The following is a 24,508-nucleotide window of genomic DNA, read 5'->3' on the forward strand; positions in this document are numbered from 1 at the left end:
CATGTAAGATAATTTAAAGAAAGCAAGTAGTAAAAATACCTTGTTCATGTGTACATGAGATGAACTGTTCAGTTTAAGGAATAACTGAGGGATGGAGGATAACTCACGCATTGTGTTCAAAGCACTGTACCCATACAGATGACAGAAATTGGCGGGAGATTGAGGGGAAACTGACAAAATAGACAACACTTTTGAATACATGGATTAGAAGATAACCATCAGATGCCTATTAGCTTAATGCTAATTCAGGAAGCAACTAAGAGTGTGTTTTAAAGCTCAAAGACTAAGAACAGCAAATGTGCTGCGGACAAAATCTTGGTCCAGAACTCCAGTTTCATAAGTCCAGATCTGTCTGATTCTGCAACAGCTGCTCTGCGTCTGTTCTATTTTAGATGTAGAGCAGCGAAGTATCCTTTTATAATATTAAAATGAGAAAAAAATGAAACTATGATAAGTAGCAATTGTGAAACCTGCAGGATTCATTAGTTTGCCAAGTAATAAACATAGCATATTTGAAACATTCTCCGCAATACTTGCGGGAGTATTAAGAAAGAAGGGTTACCTGCCTCCTAATTTTCAAATATAAGAAACTGATCCTTTTTGCAAAACGGTGCCCCAAAGATCTTATATCATCAAAGAAAGGGAGAGTGGGCCTGTTTTTAAAGCTCTCCTTCCTGGTGGTGGAAATGCACTCAGAGATTTTAAAAGTCATCTTGGACTTTTGAGCAGACGCGCTTACATGAAACTTGTGGGAACAGTTCACTCTGTTCCCAAATAGAGGAACTGGTTACTGTTCTAAGTTTAGAAGCAGAGCAGCAAAGTATACTTTTATAATATTAAAATAAGAAAACAATGAGAATATGGTAAATAGCAATTGTGAAACCTACAGGATTCATTAGTTTGCCAAGGAATAAGCATTAGATATCTGTTGACCCACATCTCATTTTCTTATCACTACAATGTCAACATAGTGGAAAAAGCATAAACTCTGGCATAAACCAGCTGTCTGGTGCTGAGCAAGCTCCACAACTCATCTGAGACGTGGTTTCCTCATCTGAAAATTGCCCATTATGTTGCCCATCCATCACAGATGTTGTGTGGAGTAAAAATAATAATACTAAGACACTAACATGGTGACGGGTCATAATACGTCTTCACTATGCATTAGTGCTCATTAGTGGAATTAGCATTAATCTCACCACCTATGATTAATTATACAACCTCAGCAGAGAGCTTGAAACATGCCTCCAGCAACTGTTGTGACCAGTTTTATCAGTTGATAGGCTAAACTTTTGAAGCAAATAGTCCCCAAATGCCATGGCCAAAAATACCACAAAAGTTATTTATTTGTCTTCGGACAGTCCAGAATAGGTGTTCTAGTTCAGGAGGGCTCAGCTCCACACAGTCATTCAGGGACTCAGGCTTTTGTAGTCTAAGTGTCTGCTATCTTTGGTAGTAGTACTGCTGCTGTCACCATTCCAGCCCAAAGGAAGGTGGAAGTGGCCTGCAGGAGTGTGTGAAGGAGGTTTCAAGTGGGCCTGGGGAGAAATGGCAAATGCCTATTGTCAACTGCATTATGTTAAGACAACCGCTAAGGCATTTGGGAAATGCGGTATAGTGGGGTAGCCACATGCCAGCCACTTTGAGAAAAGAGGAAGATTGAGAAAGCCACTGGTTTATTGCATGGTGCAGTAATGATCCTCTGTACTCCTTCTGAATGGTGGCACCAACCTTTTGCTGAAATTTTGCTGACAATTTCCGATGTATGCCAAAATTAAGAACTCAGACACAAGGCATATACTTTGCGGTAATGTGGGTTGTGGGTAGGTATATCTGGGTACTCAGGACATTTGACTACCCATGTTGGGACTTAGCTTAGGCTCTGCACTCCAGCCAGGGACTGATGGGGGCCTGTGTCTTAAGAAGCACCCATTGTGATTTGCTGGCATACTTGTGATGCCAGAGGGTTGGCCTGTGGCAGGCAGGAATGACACCAGGGACTTTAGGCAATGAATCTGGGAACCCCACTGGGGAGGTTGCCTCATGGGAAATCCATCTAGAGCAGGAGAAACATAGATACTGGGTGACAAGGGCAGGAAAAGAGGAGAAGTGTGGGCCAGGCAGGGAAACTGGGCAGGGCTCCCACGCACCAAACTGGTGCTCCAGGCATGTCTGCAAGGCATCATATAGTTAAATCCAGAGACTAAGGCATTTCTTTGGCCTGCACTAAAACAGGGTATGCAGAGATTAAGCAAGAAGAGAATTTAAATAGGGGGTAATGTTGATGTCTGGAAGTGATCCCCAGGGCCCTCCAGGGCCAACCAGATGGGAGCAAAATATACCAAACCACCAGCTCCTGGCTCTTGGGCAACAATTCCTTTCTAAGCCCTACTGAGTGGGGATACTGAGGATTCACATGCCCATTGCTGTAGTCAGGATCGGCCCAGGAACTCAGGTGCCAGTGGGAGCCTTGGGTGGATCCAGCTGTAGGGGCGGGGGCAGCATTAGGGAAACCAGGGAAACATTGACAGATTATCTTATGAAACTGCACTGCAGCTCCAAATGCCATAAATGTGTTTCGTTTAATTTTTAGTCACCCTCCAGTTCCTCAAGAAATATTCAACAAATGTTGGCAGATTCAATCAATCGTATGAAGGCATATGCATTTCACCAGGTAAAAGACTTCCTTTCTGTCCTCCGGGGGCTGCATACCTAGCCATTTCCACTAATGTTTCACAGATTAGTTCATTAATCTCATGCAGAAATGAAATTAAGCAGCAGGATGGGAAATCTGTCCTAAAAGCTGCAAACACTGTTCTGCATCTTTACCCATTTATCTGGAGTTCGGGAAGTGTTGAATGTCATGGAAAGAACAGATGCCAAGTTGTATCAGCTAAACTCCTCCCAGAAGATCTAACATAGAGGCGGCATCCCAGGCTGCTGCAGACATGGAGGGAAGACTGATTTCAGACAGTGATAAATGGAGCATTACACTTGGCAGAAAGAGTGAATTCAGATCGAGTTACTTCTGTGCTCATTGTTTCTGAACCTGTCCCTTGAGGGTGAGCAGCTGCTGTGTCCTCCACATCCACCATGCCCGGAACCCCTTCTGGCACTCAGCCCTCTCTCACGTCCATCCAGATGTGACATTCTCCCTCCAGGTCAAGCCCTGCTTCCTCCATCTTGTGAGCTTGCTATCATGTCATAAATTGCTCAAAATAAATGAGGCATAGACTGGTACTTGGAAGCTGTACTAGGATTTGACCTACAGAGAGTCTGAAACAGCAGCGTAAGCTGTGAGCCTGTGAAGAGAAGGTTCCTGAGATCGGGCTGTGGTGGAGGTCAGCCCAGGGACCTGTGTCCCTGTGGACCATGCCATGAATTCCATGATTCCTCTGAAGGGACATGCATGAACTTGCATTTTTAAGACTTCAAGAAATCAGGATGAAGTTGTGGAACTGTAGTCCTGTGTGCATACTGCTGATACAATACATACTTCTTTCTAAAACAGCAGCAATAGGGGATCTAAAGGACATTTTCATTAATTCTGCTTAGATCTCACTATGTCATTTTAAATGGGGACAGCTGAGGAAGACAAAGGATCGTATATTCATCCAAGCAACATTTATTGAGTGTCTACTACACACTAGGCACCGTTATGGGAGTTAGAGACACATTTTATGAAAAAATCAGATAAAATTCCTGCCTTCAGGGAGCTTATATTCTTCATGGGAGAGAGAGATGATAAACATATCTATGAGGACAGGTGATCACTTATTAAGCACTGCAGAGGAAAATAAAGCAGTATGAGGGAACTAAAGAATCCTGGGAGGATGGAATTGGGATGGGACAGGTAGTCAGAGAAGGCCACTCTGGGAAGGCAGTATTGGAGCAGAGACCTGAAAGAAAGAGGGAAGGAGCAATGTGGATGTCTAAGCCATGTGGACGTCTGTTCCAGGCAGAGGGAACAGCAAGTCAAAGACACAGAGGCAGTACCTCACTTGGCATGGTCAGGAAAGGGCTGATCATTTGAGAGAAGGAATGAGCCAGCTTGCTAAGCTTCTCTGTAGAACAAAGGTGATAAAACAGAGGCATCCTGCTTTGGGGGCAGTTGTGAGGCTCTGATGAAGGAATTGGTGGGGAGGCATTCTAAGTGCTTCCATCAACAGGCTGGACAAGAGGCTTTCTGAACGGGCCCAGCGGCTTTCTATATGGGCCCAGCGTGGCCTTGTTTTCTGTTCCTGTTAGCTGAACACATTTTCACAGCTCACACCACACATCTGGGTCTCCAAACCTTCCACCCTGGGCATCTGGATTAGCATCCAGCCTCGGCCCCTCGGCCCCTCCACTCCAAGCCATCACCTGGATTTCCCCATGCCTGGCTCACAGTCCTGAGTCCTGGTCCAACATGCTTCCAGCAAAACACTGCTGAAAAGGAAATGATGGTCTTCTGAATAGAGAAAGTAAACCATTACAGATTTTGATAAAAGTAAAATTCTTTGAGAGACTCAGGACAAGTTCCTTACGTTTTCTAGCTTTCTTGAATAAATACGGTGGTCAGGGCCGTATATAGATGGGTAATAGCAGATCTCATCTGCTATTACTCTGTGAAACTCGTTAATTTTTGTTCTTTTCCACTGTGCGTGTACATAATTACATGCAGATTAAAGGAGTAGATTTATTAAATATAGCTCTGTTAGACATTTGAGTAACATCAACCAAGTACTACATCTGTTATTATTAATATTTTTTCTTAGGTAGAATCATGTTCCAAATTTCTTGCTTATCCTCAGCGACAATATCCGTGATGATCATAGCTTGATGTTTTCACTATATGTTTGCTAACCATTTAAAAATAAACACGTATGCATGTGGAAGGATGAACAAAGCTCCACTTTGAAGCTTTTTCTGTTTAAGCTTAGAAATTGCTAGCAGCACATTTATCTATCTTGGGCTTGCAAACAGCTTCAATCAAAGGATGGCAAATTTTAACAGTCCTTTCAAACATCAAAGCTGTCCTTTGGATTTTCAAATGTTGGCAAACAAAAGGAGCTTAGCTCTAGGCAGGAAAACAGTGTAAGGAAAAAAAAAATGAAAACAGTAAATGCACAGAAGTTTAGTTACATCTGCAGTGAAGCACAATTTATGAATGATGATTACTTGAACTGTGATTTATGACTGCCCACAGCGATCAGAAACAAGTTTCACAATATTAATATTTATACTTTACGTTGTGGTGACATAATAGCAAGGAAGTCTTTACATTTCTGTGGGAAAGCACAAAATTAAAAAGCTTGTCACTTGTGATAGAGAGGTGGGCACAGGCAGCCCTTTCTGGCCGTTTCAGTTTGTTTTATTACTTAGCTAACCAAGGCTTTTATTAGTCCACCAAACTGTAAATTCAGTCGTCTTGTGAGCACTCAGAAGGTTGTGTCCAAATAAGCAAAGTAGTTTTCAGGTCTAAGTGATTTGGTTTGTTCATTTCTCTTTCGTTTAAAATGATTTCCCTTGAATGCTCTTAATGCCAGAAAACAGTACACTAAAAAATGGTTAAGGTGGTAAATTTTGTTATGTGGAATTTTACCGCAAGTTTTAAAAACCTAATTCTCCTTTTAAAGGAATATTTACATTTTAAAAGTATTTCTCCCTTCTCAAAAGATGCTTTTGAAAAATATTTTTCTGTTTTTTTTTTTTTGAAACAAAAAAATACATATTCTGGCAGGGTGTGGTGGCTCATGCCTGTAATCACAGCACTTTGGGAGGCTGAGGCAGTGGATCACTTGAGGTCAGAAGTTCGAGACCAGCCTGGCCAACATGGTGAAACTCCATCTCTTCAAAAAATACAAAAATTACCCAAGTGTGATGGCACGTGCCTGTAATCCCAGTTACTCAGGAGGCTGAGGCAGGAGAATCGCTTGAACCTGGGAGGCGGAGGTTACAGTGAGCTGAGATTGTACCACTGTACTCCAGCCTGGAAGGAGTGAGGCTCTATCTTAAAAAAATAATAATGATATATATTTCTTTTGAAACACTTAAAATCATGTAGTAAGTACCACATTTTGGGACACATGATTAGGGGGAGAGATTCAGCTGAGATTGCTCTGGGAATGTGCATTTCTTCTGTGGAGTCTGTCAGCTACTGTAAAGTAGGTTGATGCTAGTTCTATGTAATAGTGTGTTTACATCCTTCAGGGAGTCAGTTTGAAGCAGCTAAGTACTGTGTCTGAGGAAAAGGAATATTTTTTCTTACTATATGTTATACACTGTGCCAGGGACTTCTTAAGTTATCTAATCCTCAATATAACCCTAAGAAATATTTTTTTCTCATCTTTCTTATGGGGAAACAGCCCAAGAGAGGTTCATTTGTCGCTCCTGGAGTTACACACTAGCTAGCAATGGTCAGTCTTACTTCAGGTCTTACTGACTCCAAAGTCCACACTTGAGCCTTCCTAGTGGGCCAGAGAGTTAGATAGAAATCAGCTGTGCCGGGTACCCCTGTCCTTCAGGAAACTGCTGGATTTGCTCACCAAGGTTCTTTTTTGTTTTGTTTTTGTTTTTTTTTTTTTGTTTTGTTTTGTTTTGTTTTTAAACAGAAGAAAGAATCTATGAAGAAAAAACAAGATGAAGAAATAAATCAAATAGAAGAAGAGAGAACGAAGCAGATGTGTAAGAGCTGGAAAGAAGACTCGGAATGGCAGGCATCTCGTGAGTACTCAGAGGTCTCCATAGCACCTTCCAGGCTCTCAGCTGATTCTCTCACTTAATAATGTGATCAATCTAGAAAGCGCTTAATGTGGGTTGTTGAGAGATACGTTCACAGTAAGTTACCACTCAAATGTTATTGCTAACTTATTACTCACATGCTTACAAGCTACTTTTGAACAGCAGACTCGTTCTCCATTCATTTCTGTATCACCAAAATTATGATGTAATTTATCAAATAGCATGATATATAGCTATGGAAAATAGGTTTTGGAGAGTGTTTAATGATCTTAGACTGTTTACATCTCATTAGCTTGGGGAAGAAAAAACACCATGAAATAGAATGAAAAGCTTCGCTATTTAGAAATGTCTAAGTATCTGAAGGAAAAGAACTGGAAGGTTATAATAACATGTAAACATTAGTTTTCTTGGAAAGGTGAGATTCAAGATTATTTATTTGAATGTTTTTCTTGTAATTTAATATTGTGTTTTGGATTTTTTTCCCCTAAATTTTTGATAGTGAATACATTTTAACTTTGTAATCAGAAGCACACAGGAATACCAGGCTGGATGTGCTAGCATCCCGCTCCTGCCTGTGACCCAGCCCTGACTCCTATTTGAGTGAGCAGAATGGGTGAGAAAACTCATAGGAGAAGAATAAGCCCATGCAACTGAAGGCAGAGGAGAGGATGCTCCAGAATGCTAGAAGAATTAGGTTTGTGAAAGAATTAGTGTTTCCATCTGACTCAGAGAAATCTGAACTGCTAGATCAACCTGAGGTGGCTTGAGGAAGACAGCAGGTATGGCTATATATGCAGGATGTTGAGATCCTGCATTGATCTGCAGTCCCATTACAACCAATGCCATTTAAATGACAACTACTGTGAAATGAAAATATTTGCAAGATCCAGTAGCCTCTTTGTACTATGCACTGAAATCCTAGTATAAGGGAATATTTTGGGTGTTTCTTTGAAGTCAAGTATAACAGGATTTGACCAATACTGCCTGAAGTGTAAATATAGTCAATAAAAATCATTTTTACATTCTGCATTTGAGTCTCATTGCTATAACAAAAAATTCTGTTTTACAAAGTAGTCATGCGCTGTATGATGATTTGGTCAACGATGGGTCGCATATATTTTTTAGGCCAGGCACTGTGTCTCACTCCTGTAATCCCAGCCTTTGGGGAGGCCAAGGTGGGTGGATCACTTCAGGTCATGAGTTCAAGACCAGCCTGGCCAACATGGTGAAACTCCATCTCTACTAAAAATACAAAAATTAGCTGGTTGTGGTGGCATACACCTGTAGTCCCAGCTACTCAGGAGGATGAGGCAGGAGAATTGCTTGAACCAGGGAGGCGGAGGTTGCAGTGAGCCGAGATCGTACCACTGCACTTCAGCCTGGGCAATGTAGCGAGACCCAGTCTCAAAAAAAACAAAAACAAAAAACACAGACACACACATACACAAAACCAAAAAATAATAATAAACCCCAAAATAATGGGTTGCATACATTTTTAAAATAAATTTTATAAATGTAGTGTAGCCTAAGTGTAAAGTGTTTACAAAGTCAACATCAGTGTGTAGTAATGTCCTAGGTCTTAACATTCACTGAGCACTCACTCACTCACTCATCCCAGATCAACTTCCAGTCCTGCAAGCTCCATTCATGGTAAGTGCCTTATGTAGAGGCACCATTTATTTTTGTCCTCTATACCATATTTTTACTATACCTTTGCTATGTTGGGGGTATTTATTATTTTTATTTTTTTGAGATGGAGTTTCGCTCTTGTCACCCAGGCTGGAGTGCAATGGTGTGATCTCAGTTCACTGCAACCTCCGGCTCCTGGTTTCAAGGGATTCTCCCGCCTCAGCCTCCCCATTAGCTAGGATTATAGGCACCTGCCACCATGCCCAGCTAATTTTTTGTATTTGTAGTAAAGTTGGGGTTTCACCATGTTGGCCAGGCTAGTCTCAAGCTCCTGACCTCAGGTGACCCACCGACCTTGGCCTTCCAAAGTGCGGGTATTACAGGTATGAGCCACTGTGCCCGGCCTTATGTTGGGGGTATTTAGACACCCAAATACTCTTGTGTTCCAGTTGCCTTACGATGCATTTCTCAGGATTTATTTCTCTCATTAAGTGACTAGTGACTGTAATATTAAAAGGCAGGCTTGGGGTACTTTTTTGTGTACTAATGTGTCCTACAATTACCCGTGGTTAAGCATCCCCTTAATTTTTTGTCTGTCAGGCTGATTCTCATTCTGTCCTGCTCTCTGCTCCTTCACCCTATGCACAGCCCCGTGCCACTGAGTAGTCCTGATCTTTGCTAGGGAGTCAAGCACACTGCATCTGAACATAAGTCTGTGCAGGACGTGACAATTGCCTCTTATTACTCAGCACCCCTGCCAGCTTGAACCCATGCTCAGGCGGGGGATCCTCACTTGGTCTTGCCAACTGCAGGAAATTCTTGCACACTTTCTCTACTTCTCTCTCATCCCTTCTTCCTCCTCTTCCTTTTCTCTCCCTCTCAGAAAACCCGCAGTCCTGTATGAAGAGAGGAATCCTGCAGCGAACGCCGGCCAAGCCCTAATGGCCTGGATCATAGGTGTTGATAATGATTGTTCCTTATAATAAACAGACAACAAACTGCTGAGAACCTGCGCTGCTGCCCGTTGTGTAATGAATGCTGAGCCTTCTCACCTGCTCTGTGGGCTGATGAGTGTTTTCTCCAACCCCGTTGTTTTTCCAGTGCGAAAATCCAAAGCAGCTGATGAGAAGAGACGCTCCTTGGCTAAACAAGCACGAGAAGACTACAAGAGGTTATCCCTCGGGGCCCAGAAAGGAAGAGGCGGTGAGAGGCAGCAAAGCCCCTTGCGTGTTCCGCAGAAACCAAAAAGACCTCCCCTTCCACCCAAGCCTCAGTTCCTAAACCCAGGGGCGTATCCTCAAAAACCTCTTAGGTAAGAAGCCACACAGATGGGTTTATGCATAAACATTGCAATAGGCTTTGAATAAGCGTTGAAATTAAAGGGGAATTGTATGAGCTGCCATGGGGTGTGGAGGGCCAACTGGCAGCCTGTGTAAGTAGCTCCGGCTCACGTCTAAGCCTTCTTCCTGGGTGATCTGGGCGGGCATTCCTCCCTTTTTTAGCTGTCAAATGTCCATAGCTGTTATACTTAGTATACCCAGTGAAATAGTAAAGCTGTGCATGGAGTGAGAGAACTTCCCGTGTCCCTACCCTTCTCTCCCCTTTCCCTCCCCCGCCCCCCTTCACCCCAGAGGCAGCCGGTGAGCCAGTGAGGGGAGAAGAGGAAACAAGTGGGGTTTCACTGATGCCCAAGATCACCCTTAGTCAAAGATTATCAGAGTAGGAACCCAAAGGCTTGCTGACTTTCGTGTGATCAGTGGGAGTACGTTTTCACTGCCAAGGATTAAAGGTTTGATGGTAATTCTCATTCATGGATACATAGCCAAGTTCCTCTTTTAAGAATTTGGAAAGGCTCCTTTTTTTAGATGAATTGTCTATTTGGTGGTGGAGATACCATTGTCTGCTAGGCTGTGGAAGAATTAGGAAGAACCATTTGTTCTGGAAAAACTCTGTAGAAAAGTGCAATGATGCTATTAAACCTCCATCCCTTATGTTTGCTGATTCTAAATTTTTTTCTGGTTATTGATCTTATTTTTAACATCCTAGTATTTAGAAAGAAGTATTAAAATCAAATATTGATTGAAAGAAACAATCGTCTAAAGCCTTGCCTTCTGAAATAAAAACTAAAAATAACTTAAAATACTTCTCTAAGATTATGGAGAAATGAAAAACAAGACTCTCCTCCTGCTTGGAGTCGTAGTTATCTTCAAGGTTTTCTTTAAACAGGAGTGATGACCTCAGGGGAAACACAAAGGCGGATGTTTCTCTTTGCTGTAATTATTTCTACTTACTCTACTGGAAAGTTTCATTTCGGGAAGTGGGGACCAACGTGGAACTCAGTGGAGTAAGTGGAAATAATTACAGTAAAGACCATGATCTCCAAAGTGATCGTTTGGGTAATGATTCTTCTCTTACCGACAACAAAGCAAGAAATGTAGTCAGGAAATAGGAGTCTCCTTAATTGTGTGAACAGCTGACAAAGGTGCACATGGCTCTAAGTGCTGGAGCTTGTCTTTGCGCACATTGGCGACAGAGCCTCAGCAGGGATGTTTTTGCAGCTAACTCCTGTTCACCGTCTCTTCCAAAGATAGCATGGAAATGACTTGTAGATGTCCCTGTCCCACAGCATTTTGAAGAACAGTATATTTGATTGACAGCAATGAAGGTGGTCTTTAAAAAAGGGCAATTCCTATTTTCAGCTGTGCTCAGTTAGCTCATTTTTTCCAACTGAAGACACTGCATGAAGTGCTTTTTGTGAGTCAGACTGGGTGGTTTTAGGGCTGGGACTTGACACAGGGATGGCAGAGGTCACCTCAGAGCCACCCCAGGAAAAGACAGAGACCGGCTCCTACAGTGTCTGTGGAGTTTTGCTCCATCTCCAAGGACTTCCCATAAAAGAGCCTAATTGGGAAGCTAGTAAGAGAATGTATAATATAACTTCGTATGTGTGTAGTGTCTGCCTCCCAGGGAAGTCAAATATTATAGGATATTTTCTCGAAAATGCTCCGAAAATCATTAGGGATAATATATACACATACATGCATATGTACATCTATATATATATATCTGACAGTATGTCACACGTCACTCAGAAGCACATGTTATAAAAAGCGTAAAGAACCATAAGTTGGTCAATTAGAATATTAGTAGTTCATCGAAACTTGATTGTGGTGGTTGTGTTTCATAAATTGTATTTTGTTTTTAATTGACACACAATAATTGTATGTATTTATGGGATACAGTGTGATGTTTTGATACATATATATATTGTGTAATGATCAAATCAGTATAACTCACATATGAATCACCTCAAACACTTGTCATTTCTTTGTGGTGAGAACATTCAAAATCCTATCTTTTGGCTGTTTTGAAGTATGTAGTACATTACTGTTGACTGTGGTTACTGTGCTGTGCAGTAGAGCAGCAGAACTTATTTCTGCTGTCTCACTGTAACTTTGCGCCAGTTGACCAACCTCTCCCCATTTACCATCCCCCCTACTCTCCCCAGCCTCTGCTAACCACTGTTCCATTCTTCTATAAGTCCAACCTGGCCGGGTGTGGTGGCTTATGCCTGCAATCCCAGCACTTAGGGAGGCCGAGATGGGTGGATCATGAGGTCAGGAGTTCGAGACCAGCCTGACCAACATGGTGAAACCCTGTATTTACTAAAAATACAAAAATAAGCCTGGTGTGGCGTGCACCTGTAATTCCAGCTACACTGGAGGCTGAGGCAGGAGAATCACTTGAACCCAGGAGGTGAAGGCTGTTATGAGCCGAGATCACACCACTGCACTCCAGCCTGGACGACAGAGTGAGACTCTGTCTCAACAACAACAAAAAGATCAACCTTTTTGATTCCACAGAAGAGTGAGGTCATGCAGTGTTTGTCCTTCTGTGTTTGGCTTATTTCACTTAACAGTGTCCTCTAGGTTCATCCATTTTGTTGCAAATGACAGGATATTATTCTTTTTATGGATCTTTTGTTCTCTTTAATTTTTTTGAGAAACTTCATACCGTTGTTTATAATGGTATGCTAATTTATATTCCTACCATCAGGCAATGAGAGTTCTCCTTTCTCCAGATTCTCACCAGCATTTTTTTTATTGCAAATGACAGGATATTATACTTTTTATGTCTGAATAATATTCTATTGTGTATATACACCACATTTTCTTGATTCATTCATTGTTGGACACCTAGGTTGATTCCATATCTTGGCTATTGTGAATAGTGCTGCAATAAACATGGGAGTGCAAATATCTCTTTGACATACTGATTTCATTTCCTTTTGACATAGACCCAGTAGTGGGATTGTTGGAGCTTTTGTTCTACTTTGAATTTTTTTGAGAAACTTCATATGGTTGTCTATAATGGTATACTAATTTATATTCTTACTAGCAGGCTATGAGAGTTCTCCTTTCTCTGGATTCTCACCAGCATTTGTTTTTTGTTTGTCTTTTTGATAACCAAAAATAAAAAACTGGGCAAGGTGATATTGTGGTTTTGATGTGCATTTCCCTGATTAGTGGTATTGAGCATTTTTTTCATACACCTGTTGGTCATTGGTATGTCTTCTTTTGAGAAATGCCTATTGAGGTTTTTTCTTAATTGGATTATTTGTTTTTTTGCTATTGAGTTTGAATTCCTATGTTGATGCTTTGTCAGATACATAGTTTATGAATATTTTCTCCCTTTCTGTAACTTGTCTCTTTACTCTGTTGATTGTTTCCTTTGCTGCAGCAGAATCCTTTTTAGCTTGATATAATCCCATTTGTCTATTTTTCTTCGGTTGCCTGTGCTTTTGAGGTGTTACTTTTTTAAAATCTGGGGCTAGGCGTGGTGGCTCATACCTATAATCCCAGCACTTTGGGAGGCCGGGGTGGGAGGATGCTTGAGGCCAGGAGTTTGAGACAAGCCTGAGAAACATAGGGAGACACTCATCTCTATGAACAAATTAAAAATAAAAATCCTTGCTCAGACTGATGTCCTGAAGTGTTTCCCCAGTATTTTCTTTTGGTAGCTTCATGGTCTCATATATTCAAGTCTTTAATCCATTTTGAGCTGATTTTTGCACATAGCAAGAGTAGGTAGTTTCATTCTTATACATGTCACTATCTAGTTTTCTCAGTACCATATATTGAAGAGACTATCCTTTCTCCAGTAGGTGTTCTTGGTGCTTTTGTTGAAAATCAGTTGACTGTAAATGTGTGGATTTATTTCTGGGTTCTTTATTCTGTTTCATTGTTTGTGTGTTTTTATGCCGGCACCATGCTGTTTTAATTACTATAGATTTGTAGTATATTTTAAAGTCATTTAGTGTGATGCCTCCCAGCTTTGTTCCTTATGCTACAAATTGTTCTGGCAATTCGTAATAGTCTTTTCTGGTTGCATAGAAATTTTGAAAGTTTTTTCTTTTTCTGTGAAAGATATCATTGGTATGTTGATAGGAATTACATTGAATCAGATCTTTTTGGGTAGTACAGCCATTTTGACTATTAATTTTTCTAATCCATGGACATGGGATGTTTATTTTTTTGTTTCCTTTCATTAGTGTTTTATAGTTTTTCTTGTAAAGACATTTCACCTCCTTGGTTAAATTTATTCCTAGTTATTTTATTTTATTTTGCTATTGTAAATAAAATTGCTTTTTTTTTTTGCTAGTCCATTGTTGATGCATAGAGATGCTACTGATTTTTGTAAGTTTATTTTATATACTACAATTTCCCTGAATTTTATCAGGACTAAGAGTTTTTTGGTGCAGCTTCTAGGGTTTTCTGTATGTAAGATCAGGTCGTCTGCAAACAGACAATTTGAGTTCCTCTTTTCCAATTTGGATGTGCTTCATTGCTTTCTCTTGACTCATTCCTGTGCCTAGGACTTTCAGTACTATGTTGAATAAAAGTGATGAAAGTGGACATTCTTGTTTTGTTCCAAGTTTTAAAGGAAAAACTTTCCATTTTTCCTCTTTCAGCATGTAAACTGTGATTTTGTCATATATGACCTGTATTGGGTTGAGGTACATTCCTTCTGTACCTAATGTGTTTAAAGGTTTTATCATGAAGGGATATTGAATTTTAGTAAATGCTTTACTTGTGTCTATTGAGATGATCTTGTGGTCTTTGTCTTTTATTCTGTTAATGTGATGTGTCATGTTCATTGATTCATTTATGTTGAACCATCCTTGCATCCCTGAGATGAATTTCCTTTGATCATGGTGAAGGATGTTTTTGATGTGCTGTTGGATTTGGTTTGCTAGTATTTTGTTGTGGATTTTTGTATCTATGTTCATCATCATCAGGAATATTGGCCTCTAGATTTCTTTTTTTGTTGTGTCTTTGTCTGGTTTTGATATCAAGGTAATGCTGACTTCATAGAATGAGTTAGGAAGAATTCCTCCAACTTCAGTTTTTTGGAATAGTTGGAGAAGAATTGGTATTAGTATTTCTTTAAATGATTGATAGGATTTGGTAGTGAATCCATCAGGTCCTGGGCTTTTTTTGATAGGACACTTTATTAATGATTCAGTCTCGTTAGTCATTATTGGTCTGTTAAGTTTTCTGTTTTTTCATGAGTGAATTTTGGTAGGTTGTATGTGTCCAGGAATTTATTGATTTACTTCCAAGTTTTCCATTTTGTTGACATATAGTTGTTGATAATAGTCTCTAGTGATCTTTTTATTTCTTTGGTATCAGTTGTGATGTCTCCTTTTTCATCTCTGATTTTACTTATTTGAGTCATCTCTTTTTCTTTGTGTAGCTAAACATATGTGAGTTTTGTTTATTAAAACCACTCTTCATTTCATTCATATTTTGCACAGTTCTTTAGTCTCTATTTTATCTATTTATGCTCTGATCTTTGTTATATTTCCTTCAACTAATGTTGCATCAAGTTCTTGTTTTTCTAGTTCTTGTGGTACAACAATAAAATTACTTATTTGATATCTTTCTACTTTTTTGATATGTGTGTTTATTGGAATAAACATCACTCTTAGAACTGCTTTTGCTGTATCCCATAGGATTTGGTATGTTGTTTTCATTTTCATTCATCTCAAGAACATTTTTGGTTTCTGAAATTTATTTATTGACCCATTGGTTGTTCAGGTGCATGTTTAATTTCCACATATTTGTTTCTAGTTTTCCTCCTATTACTGATTTCTTGACAAGTTTTAACTTAAAACAATTTAAGAATTGTTTTGTGGCCTAACATATTCCTAGAGAGTATTCTATTTGCTGTTGAGATACTGTGTATTCTGCAGCTGGTTGATTAGAATAGTCTATAATTGTCTGTTAGGTACATTCTAGAGTGTGGTTTAATTGTTGATTTTCTGTCGGTATGATCTGTTCATTGTTGAAAGTGGGGTGTTGAAGTCCTCTACTATTGTTGTATTGCAGTCTTTCTATTTAGGTATATTAATATTTGCTTTTTAAATTTAGGCGCTTCCATGTTAATTGAGTACATATATATTTATAACTGTTCTTGCTGTATTGAACTCTTTATTATTGTATACTGGACTTCTTTGTCTCTTCTTACAGTTTTCAGCTTCAGGTCTGCTTTATATGATATAAATACAGCTACTCCTGTTGTCTTTTGGTTTCCATTTGCCTACAATGTTTTTTCCCCATTCTTTCCCTTCCAGACTATGCTTGTCCTTACAGGTGAAGTTAGCCCCTTGCAGGCAACGTATAATTTGGTATTGTTTCATTTTTATCTAGCCACTCTATGCCTTTTAATTCGAGAATTTATCCATTGATATGCAAGGTAATTATTGATATGTAAGGGCTTACTATTGCAATTTTCCTTCTTCTAGTTATTCTGTAGATCCTTTCTTCTCTTATAGTCTTTGTGATTAGGCACTTTTCTCTAGTAGTACATTTTGGTTCCTTTTTATTTTTGGTGTATCTGTTATAGATTTTTGCTTTGTGGTTACCATGAGACTTACAAAAACATCCTATAGTTATAACAAGTTATTTTAGAGACTTACAAACTTTGTGAAGGAAAGAAACAAAAAAACTGTACACTTTACCTCCATTCTCTCCTTGCATTTTGTATTTTTGAGTGATGACTTACATTTTTATATTACCTATCTTAAGTTATTAAAGTTATTTTTGATAGTTCATTTTTTAGTCTTCATATTAAGTTCATTTTTTAGTCTTCATATCTTTATATTAAAGATATAAGTGGTTTACACATCATGATGATAGTATTATAGCAAAAATCATGTTAGCATCCAGTTTATGTTTGAAGAACTATTTTTTAGCATTTCTTATAGGACAAGTCTGGTAGTGGTAAATTCACTCAGCTTTTGTTTGTGTGGAAAAATCTTTACTTTTCTGAAGGAATACTTTGCTGTGTGCAGTATTCTGGGTTGCATTTTTTTTTTCCTTCAGTCTCAGCATGTATCATCTCACTTCTTTCTGGCCTATACGGTTTCTTCTGAGAAGTCTGCTGCTGGGTGTATTGGATCTGTCTTACATGTTATTTGCTTCTTTTCTTTAGCTGCTTTTAGGATCCACTATTTGTCTCTGCACTCTGAGGGTTTGATTATAACATGTCTTGGGGTATTCCTATGTAGGTTGAATCTGACTGGTGACCTTTGACCATCCTATGCTTGGCTATTAATTTTTTTTCCAGGTTTGGAAAGTTTTCTGTTGTTATTTCTTTGCATAAGCTTTTAACCCCTTTGTCTTCCTGAATTCCCTCTTTAATAACTCCAATATTTACTCTTTTGATGTTGTCCCACAGACCCCATAAGCTTTCTTCATGTCATTGTTTTCTTTTTTATCTCTGTGTATTTTCAAATAGCCTGTCTTCTGGCTCACTAATAAGTGTGCTGTTGAAACCCTCTATTGCATTTTTCATTTTATTCATTGCATTTTTCAGCTCCAGGATTTGATTTTTTAAAATTACTTCAGTCTTTCTGCTAAATTTCCCTGATAAATTTTTGAATTGACTCTGTTCTTTCTTGAAGTTTGTTGAGCTTTCTTAAAACAGCTATTTTGAATTGTTTCAGAGATCACACATCTCTATAACTTTAGGCTTGACCTGTGGTATCTTATTTTGTACACTTGGTGAGGTCATATTGTCCTGAGTCTTCTTGATGCTTGTGTATGTGTGACAATATCTGCACATGTAAGGATTAGGCTTTTATTCCACTCTCCACAGCCTGGCTTTATTTGTGCCTGTCTTTCAGAGGCCCTTCCAGAAATTCTAAGCCAACTTAGAATTCTTAAATTGTTTCCGGAGCCTGTGACCACTGCAGCCATCTCAGCACTAGAGGGCGCTCCAAGTCCAGGCTTGCTGCAGCTCTCCCAAGGGCTCTATGATTTACACAGCTCTCCCTCTTCGATGGACCTGAGGAAGAACTCAGGGAGGGTACAGGGGCTGTGTGGGAAAGCTGGTCAGGGACTCCAGTACAGAAGACTGTTTTAATGACCCAGACAAGTGTGTCTCCTAGTGCATCCCTTCAGGGAATGGATAGTTCCTTGGCTTCAGTGGTGGGAGGGGATGGAGCTGATATTGGACCCCGTCAGTATCTGTTTTTGGAGAGTGGCTGGAGAGCACATCTCATTGGCTCAGATAGACGCTTGTCTCCCAGCAGGTGCCTCTACAGACAGGATAGTTCACTGACTGCAGTGGTGTTGTTGTGTTTAAACTGAATTCTGCTCAAAATTAGTATGCTATTGAGTAGGACTTGGAAGTCTGTTTATTACATTGCAAGGTTACTCTTTGTAGTAGAAATTGACTTACATCCTAGAACTTAAGTTCTGCTACTGAATCTATTTCAAAATGATTCTGCTGCCTGTATCTTTGTCTTTTCAAACTTCAAATACTCTTCTTCCTTTTACTTTATATTTCTTTACAATTTTTTTTTTTAGCAGAACTAAATGTCATCAAAGTGTGGAAGAGGATAAAGCAAGTCAGGGAGGTTAGTGGAAAGAGAAGAGAAAATCAAATAATGCAAACATTAGGAAAGAAATCTATCTTTTTGCATTTGATTTCTATTGTTTGCAAATACCTGCTTTCCAGGAAAATGTGCTGGGGTAAAAGTGTATTTTGCCTTTTAATGCTTATTTTCTCAGATGTTAATTGGAAGTTAATGGAGCTTATAATTCCTATACAAATGAATTTAAATCTGTGTGTTAACACAGCAGTGGCTCATTTCCATAACTAGCCCTTTAAGACTGGAAGCACAAGTGACAGATTTATATTCCTTCCTCTTCTGCCCTTGAGGAGGTGTATAATGGTAGTGTGTCAGGGCTCCAGCCTCCTGTTAGCTGAGGTCATTGAATTAGATCTGGAAATGTGTATAATTCCCTCTCCCTCCCATTCTGTCTCCCATTCTCTCTCCCCCCACCCCCACACACACGTGTATATATATATGTATATATATTTGCATGTATAAAGCACCTCTGGTGTCTACAGACATGCATGTATATATATGCACGTATATGTGTGTGTCTATATATATAGACACACACATATATATATGACTTTTGAGGGCATTATTTTCAAATTAGTTAAATCTAACTTGAAAAACTTTTATAAATAACAGAAATCAGGGAGTGGTGAGGACACTGTCCAGCTCTGCCCAAGACGACATCATCCGGTGGTTTAAAGAGGAGCAGCTACCACTTCGAGCGGGCTACCAGAAAACCTCAGACACCATACCCCCCTGGTTCCATGGTGAGTGCAGAGATTTCCTCAATGGTGTTTCGTCTTAGGGCGGATGAAGCTGTGCTAATCTACCAGGAAGCCAGAATAAAAGCTTCCATTTATTGGTGCTGCCCAAAAAGAGTCTTTCACAAAGCAGTTTTTCAAAGACGCCTCAGTAAGCTGCATTCTCATGACTGTTTAGAAAGCAGTCAGCATTCATGGGCACTGTATGCACTGTGGGGCAGATTTATCACCACAAATAAAATGCATCAGATGGGAGGGCAAAGAGGCATTCCTGGTGACTTACCACTAGGGTGCTTGTTTGTGACTTCCATCAAATGGCCACGTCTTCCTTTCAGCGAGGGCCACACAGTCATGGGTGTGGGAATGTGCTGGACAGGACACTGGCTGAGCAACCTTGAACAAATCATTATTTTTTTCCGTAGGAAATCAATTTAAGCCTCATTTTCCCCATCTGTTAAATGAAGGAGTTGAACTTTGTGGTCTTGTAAGTGAAAACTTCTGTAGTTTTGATTCCTTGCTTCCAGTATGTAGTTGAGTGTGTAACATAAGTGGTTGGATCCTGAGCAGATATCAGCTAGTAAACATTTTCTGTATTTGACCCAAGAAATTTGATTCAAGCCCCTCTTCCACCCAGCAGATACTTCACAGGCCCCTCTGTTTCTTGGATCTCAAGAAAAGTGAGCGGCTTCTTGCCTTAGTTGACTTCCATAAGGTCTGTGGTTGAATTGGACTTATTGGCTATATGGACAACAAAAGGTGCTTTAAAACAAAAATACAGTCCCCTCCCAGAGTATGTTTGTCCTAAGCATGTCTTGGTTTGCATTATGTTTAAGGCATCTTTCTTCAAAGTAGTATCATCTCACACAGAAATATACCCACAAAAAGGAAACTCCCAAACACATATCATGGGAAACTCTTCTAAAAGGAATAGCTATTTGTGACAGGCTTTCTCCTAAAGTGCTGCTTGTGTGGTCAGAACGTCACAGAAGAACTGTCTGGCTTCTCTTGGAAGTATGTGTTCTTTGGTGATTCAGACTTTGTTAAGTGTCCATCTCAGAGGGGTCCCCTCTCCTTCCCAGGATGAGGTTGCAAGCCTCCTTCCTTTCTGCTTTAAGACAATGAGAGAGAGATGATGGTGTCAAAGATAAACAGAAAGAACACGGGCCAATTATGCATTAGCCGTGGCTGTCTCAGCTGTCTAATAATGCCTTGCTTTCCTTTTTAAAATAAGCACTAAGGAAATCAGCCACTTTGTAGTTTCTGTGTCTTTGGACAGAAGATGCTGTCATCTCTGATTATAAGAAGGGTGGTTTTTTTTAACAGCAGGGAGTAAGAAATGGAAAATGATGGTTGTTATTAAAAGCCCTGGTACTTCAACAGGCAGTTCTGTTTGAAAGGCTGAAAGCTAGGAAGACAGAGACTAAAAATCAAGTTGGAGGTTTGGTTAAAAAATATGACTCTTGAGTTTTATGTAAAATAACTTGTATTCAGCTGTGATTATTTATTTTCACTTATCCACATATTTTTCAGACTCATAAACAAAATAAAACTGTATAATTAATAACCATTACATAGCCATATAGTCAGTATACATCTTTATTTTCAGTTTCAAGAAGATACAGTTTCACATTTTCATGATAAAGAGAATATGCATCACATCTTATCTCTTTGAAATATAATCGCTTATCACCGGGAAGCCTGTTCTGAAATATTAGGATGGTAGCCCTTTATAGGTTTATCATCTTTTCTTTGTCACATCCACCATGAATTACCCTTCATAAGATGCTATTTTGGTTGCCTAATTTTTCACTCCACAAAGTTTTATACTTTCATCTTTTTCTCTCAATTAAGCTCAAGGTAAGGATGGGAGTGGGTAGGAGAGGACAAAGGGATTGAAGACTTGAATTTCTGGCTTTTGTGGCTGGGAGGAAGGTGGCTGGGCTATCAGTGGAGAGCAGGAACATAGGAGATGGGGAGGGTTAGGGAAGCAGAGAAGAGAACAGAGTGTTCTATTTCACAGCATGATAAATGTAGTTAATAGAGTATTGTGTGTTTCAAAAGTGCCGAAAGAGTAAATTTCTAATGTTCTCACCAGAAAAAAAATGCTAAGTATTTTAGGTGATGGATGTGTTAACTAGTTTAATTATTCCACATTGGGTTCATATATCATAACATCACTTGGTATCCCATAAATTTATACAATTGTAAATTGAAGATTTACAATGAAAAAGTTCCAGACTCCTCCCTGTGATCCACAATGCCTACTTGATCTGCCCCTGTCTATTGCTCCAGTCCCATCTCAAGCCACTGTCCCTGCCTCTGTCACCTCTCCAGGCCTCCCTTCCGTCCCTTAGACACACCACACTTGTCCCTACCTTAGGGTTCTCACAGTTGCTCTTCCTGCACACCTTCCTTTGGCTGACTTCTTAAGGAATTGACTCACGTGATTACAGAGGCTTGGTAAGTCCCAAATCTGACAGGGTAGGAGGGAAGTCTGGAGATGCGGGGAGGAATGGCTATTCCCATCCAAATGCCCCCCGCTGGCAGCATCCCTTCCTGCTCAGGGGAGGTCAGCCTTTGACGTAGTAAGGCCTTCAACTGACTGGACGAAGCCCACACACATTATGGAGGGTAATCTGCTTTACTCCAAGTCCTCCCATTTAAATCTCATCCAAGGCCAGGCACAGTGGCTCATGTCTATAATCACAGCACTTTGGGAGGCCGAGGCAGGCGGATCACTTGAGGTGAGGAGTTTGAGACCAGCCTGACCAATGGGGCAAAACCCCATCTCTACTAAAAATACAAAAATTAGCTGGACATGGTGGTGCACACTTGTAATTCCAGCTACTTGGGAGGCTGAGGCAGGAGAATTGCTTGAATCCAGGAGACACAGGTTATAGTGAGCTGAGATTGCGCCATTGCACTCCAGGCCTGGGCAACAGAGTGCTACTCTGTCTCAAAATAATAATAATAAAATATAAAACAAATCTCGTCCAAAAAATCCTTCCCAGAGACATCCAGAATAATTTTTGACCAAATATCTGGAACCATGGCCCAGTCAAGTTGACCCATAAAATTAAGCATGAAGGCAACTTTCTTGGTGAGACTGTGCTGGTCTGCTTGCTATAGACAACATTCAGATGAGCAGTTAGTTGTCTCCTTAATGAAGCTAGATTTAAGTTCTCAGAATGTAATCAGGCAAAATCATCTCAGAAATCCTCAAAACCACAGGCATGAAAGATCATACAAATTTTAATTTTTTCCCTTCATTAAAAAATGATTTTTCTTATGGAATATTTTAAACACAAAGTACCAAGAAAAATACACCACCAGTGATATAACAAATGTATCTGTTCTCCAGGTGTAATGAATATTAACAGCCATATTTACTTCATATCTGTTTTTCTTAAGAAATAAAACTTGCCAGGGCAGGCATGGTGGCTCATATCTGTAATTCCAGTGCTTTTGAGAGGCTGAGGCAGGCAGATCACTTGAGGTCAGGAGTTCGAGACCAGCCTGGCTAACATGGCAAGACCCCATCTCTATTAAAAATCCAAACATGATCTGGATGTGGTGGCAGGCACCTGTAGTTCCAGCTACCTGGGAGGCTGAGGCAGGAGAATTGCTTGAACGCAGGAGGCGGAGCTGGCAGTCAGCCTAGATGGCGCCACTGTACTCCAGCCTGGGAGCAGAGTAAGACTCCATCTCAAAAAAGAAAATCTGCCATATAGAATTAAGGTCCCTTTTGTTAGTTTTCTTTTTAATCCCATTTCCTTTCATTGTATCCTTCACCGCTCTTCTGAAGCTGTGATTTCCATCCATATTTTATATGCTGTAAACATATATATTGTAATAAAAGTATACAGTATTGTGTTTAACATTTAAATGGGATCATGTTACACATATTGTTTCCCCCCAGCATTGTTGCTGGGATTTGTCCTTGCTTATACATATAGACAGGCTCATTCATTTTACCTATCATGCAGTGTTTTATTATATATATTATATATATATACACACACATATATTACACATGTATCATTATTCATCTCTCCTACATTTGCTATAACTTTTTTGCTCTTACAGAAGATGATGTGGTATACACCCTTGAACATGTCTCGCTGTAAACATATATGATCATTTCTTCAGAGTATATCTCTAGAAGCAGAATTCCTAGGAGGTAGGATATGTGCATCTTTAATTACACTGCATATTGCTAAATGCCCATGAAACTGATTATACCAGTATATACTCCTACCAGCTGTACTTGAGAATTTGTTTCCCTATGTACTTGCCAGTTCTTGATACTGCCAGATTCTCATTTTCCATTCCTCACAGTGGAATCTTCTTATTTTAATTTGTACTAATTTATAGTGAGACTGAGCTCATATATTACTGGCTGGATGAGTAGGTCTTCTGTAATTACTTACACAGGTCTTTTGATGATTTTTCTAATGAATTGATTTTTCATATTGACCTATAGGATTTTGCATATTCTGGAGACTGATCCTTTGTCAATTATATGGGTTACATATATATTCTCCTAGTTGGTGACTTGTCTTTTAAGTCTTTTGACACATTTTAAGGGAGATAAGTTTTTCATTTCAATGAGGTTAAATTTAGCTATTTTTCCTTTATGGTTTCTGCTTGTTGTATCATGCACAATCCACCCATATTTCATTTTTGCATATAATAGACATGGAGACTCTATTTATAATGTAAAAGTATGCACTATATACAAATTACCACCTTCACAGTTCTTTGTTGTTTTTGTTGTTGTTTTGAGATGGAGTCTCGCTCTTGTTGCCCAGGCTGGAGTGCAGTGGCACGATCTTGGCATACTACAACCTCTGCCTCCCAGGTTCAAGCAATTCTCCTGCCTCAGCCTCCTGAGTAGCTGGGATTACAGGCGCTTGCCTCCAAGCCCTGCTAACTTGTGTATTTTTAGTAGAGATGGGGTTTCATCATGTTGGCCAGGCTGGTCTCGAACCCCTGACCTCAGGTGATCCACCCTACTCAGCCTGCCAAATGGCTGGGACAACCGTTTTTAAGTGTACCATTCAGTGTTAAATATATCCATAATACTGTACAACTGGTCATGTGTGGTGGCTCCCATCTATAATCCCAGCACTTTGGGAGGCCAAGGAAGGCGGATCCTTTGAGCCCAGGAGTTTGAGACCAGCAACTTAAACATGGCAAATTCCATCTCTACAAAAAAAACATGGCAACACCCCATCTCTCCAAAAAAAAAAATATTGCCAGGCATGGCGGTGCATGCCTGTAGTCCCAGCTGCCTGGGAGGCTAAGGCAGGAGGATCGCTTGAGTCTAGGAGACAGAGGTTGCAGTGAGCCAAGATCACGCCATGCACTCCAGCTTGGAAGACAGACCCTGCCTTAAAAAAAAAAAAAAAAAAATTGTACTGCTATTACCACCATCCATCTGCAGAAGTTATTTCACCTTGTAAAACTGAAACTACCC

At 39.9% G+C, this 24,508-nt stretch overlaps 1 protein-coding gene across 4 annotated transcripts in view; it reads left to right on the forward strand.

Moving 5' to 3' along the window:
- The window catches only part of SH2D4A (SH2 domain containing 4A), an 82,272-nt gene that overhangs the window by 41,000 nt on the left and 16,764 nt on the right, over positions 1–24,508 (forward strand). For 2 of the 4 annotated variants that reach the window (XM_003823632.6, XM_003823633.6), the window contains exons 5-8: positions 2,594–2,674; positions 6,594–6,705; positions 9,454–9,664; positions 18,905–19,035. In XM_003823632.6, coding sequence (XP_003823680.3) covers positions 2,594–2,674; positions 6,594–6,705; positions 9,454–9,664; positions 18,905–19,035 — 535 coding nt within the window. The remainder of the gene's footprint in view (positions 1–2,593; positions 2,675–6,593; positions 6,706–9,453; positions 9,665–18,904; positions 19,036–24,508) is intronic. The other 2 variants (XM_008977294.6, XM_034965716.4) reach the window with 1 other exon arrangement.

The sequence above is a fragment of the Pan paniscus genome, chromosome 7 (genome assembly GCF_029289425.2).
Source record: "Pan paniscus chromosome 7, NHGRI_mPanPan1-v2.0_pri, whole genome shotgun sequence".
Lineage (NCBI taxonomy): Eukaryota > Metazoa > Chordata > Mammalia > Primates > Hominidae > Pan > Pan paniscus.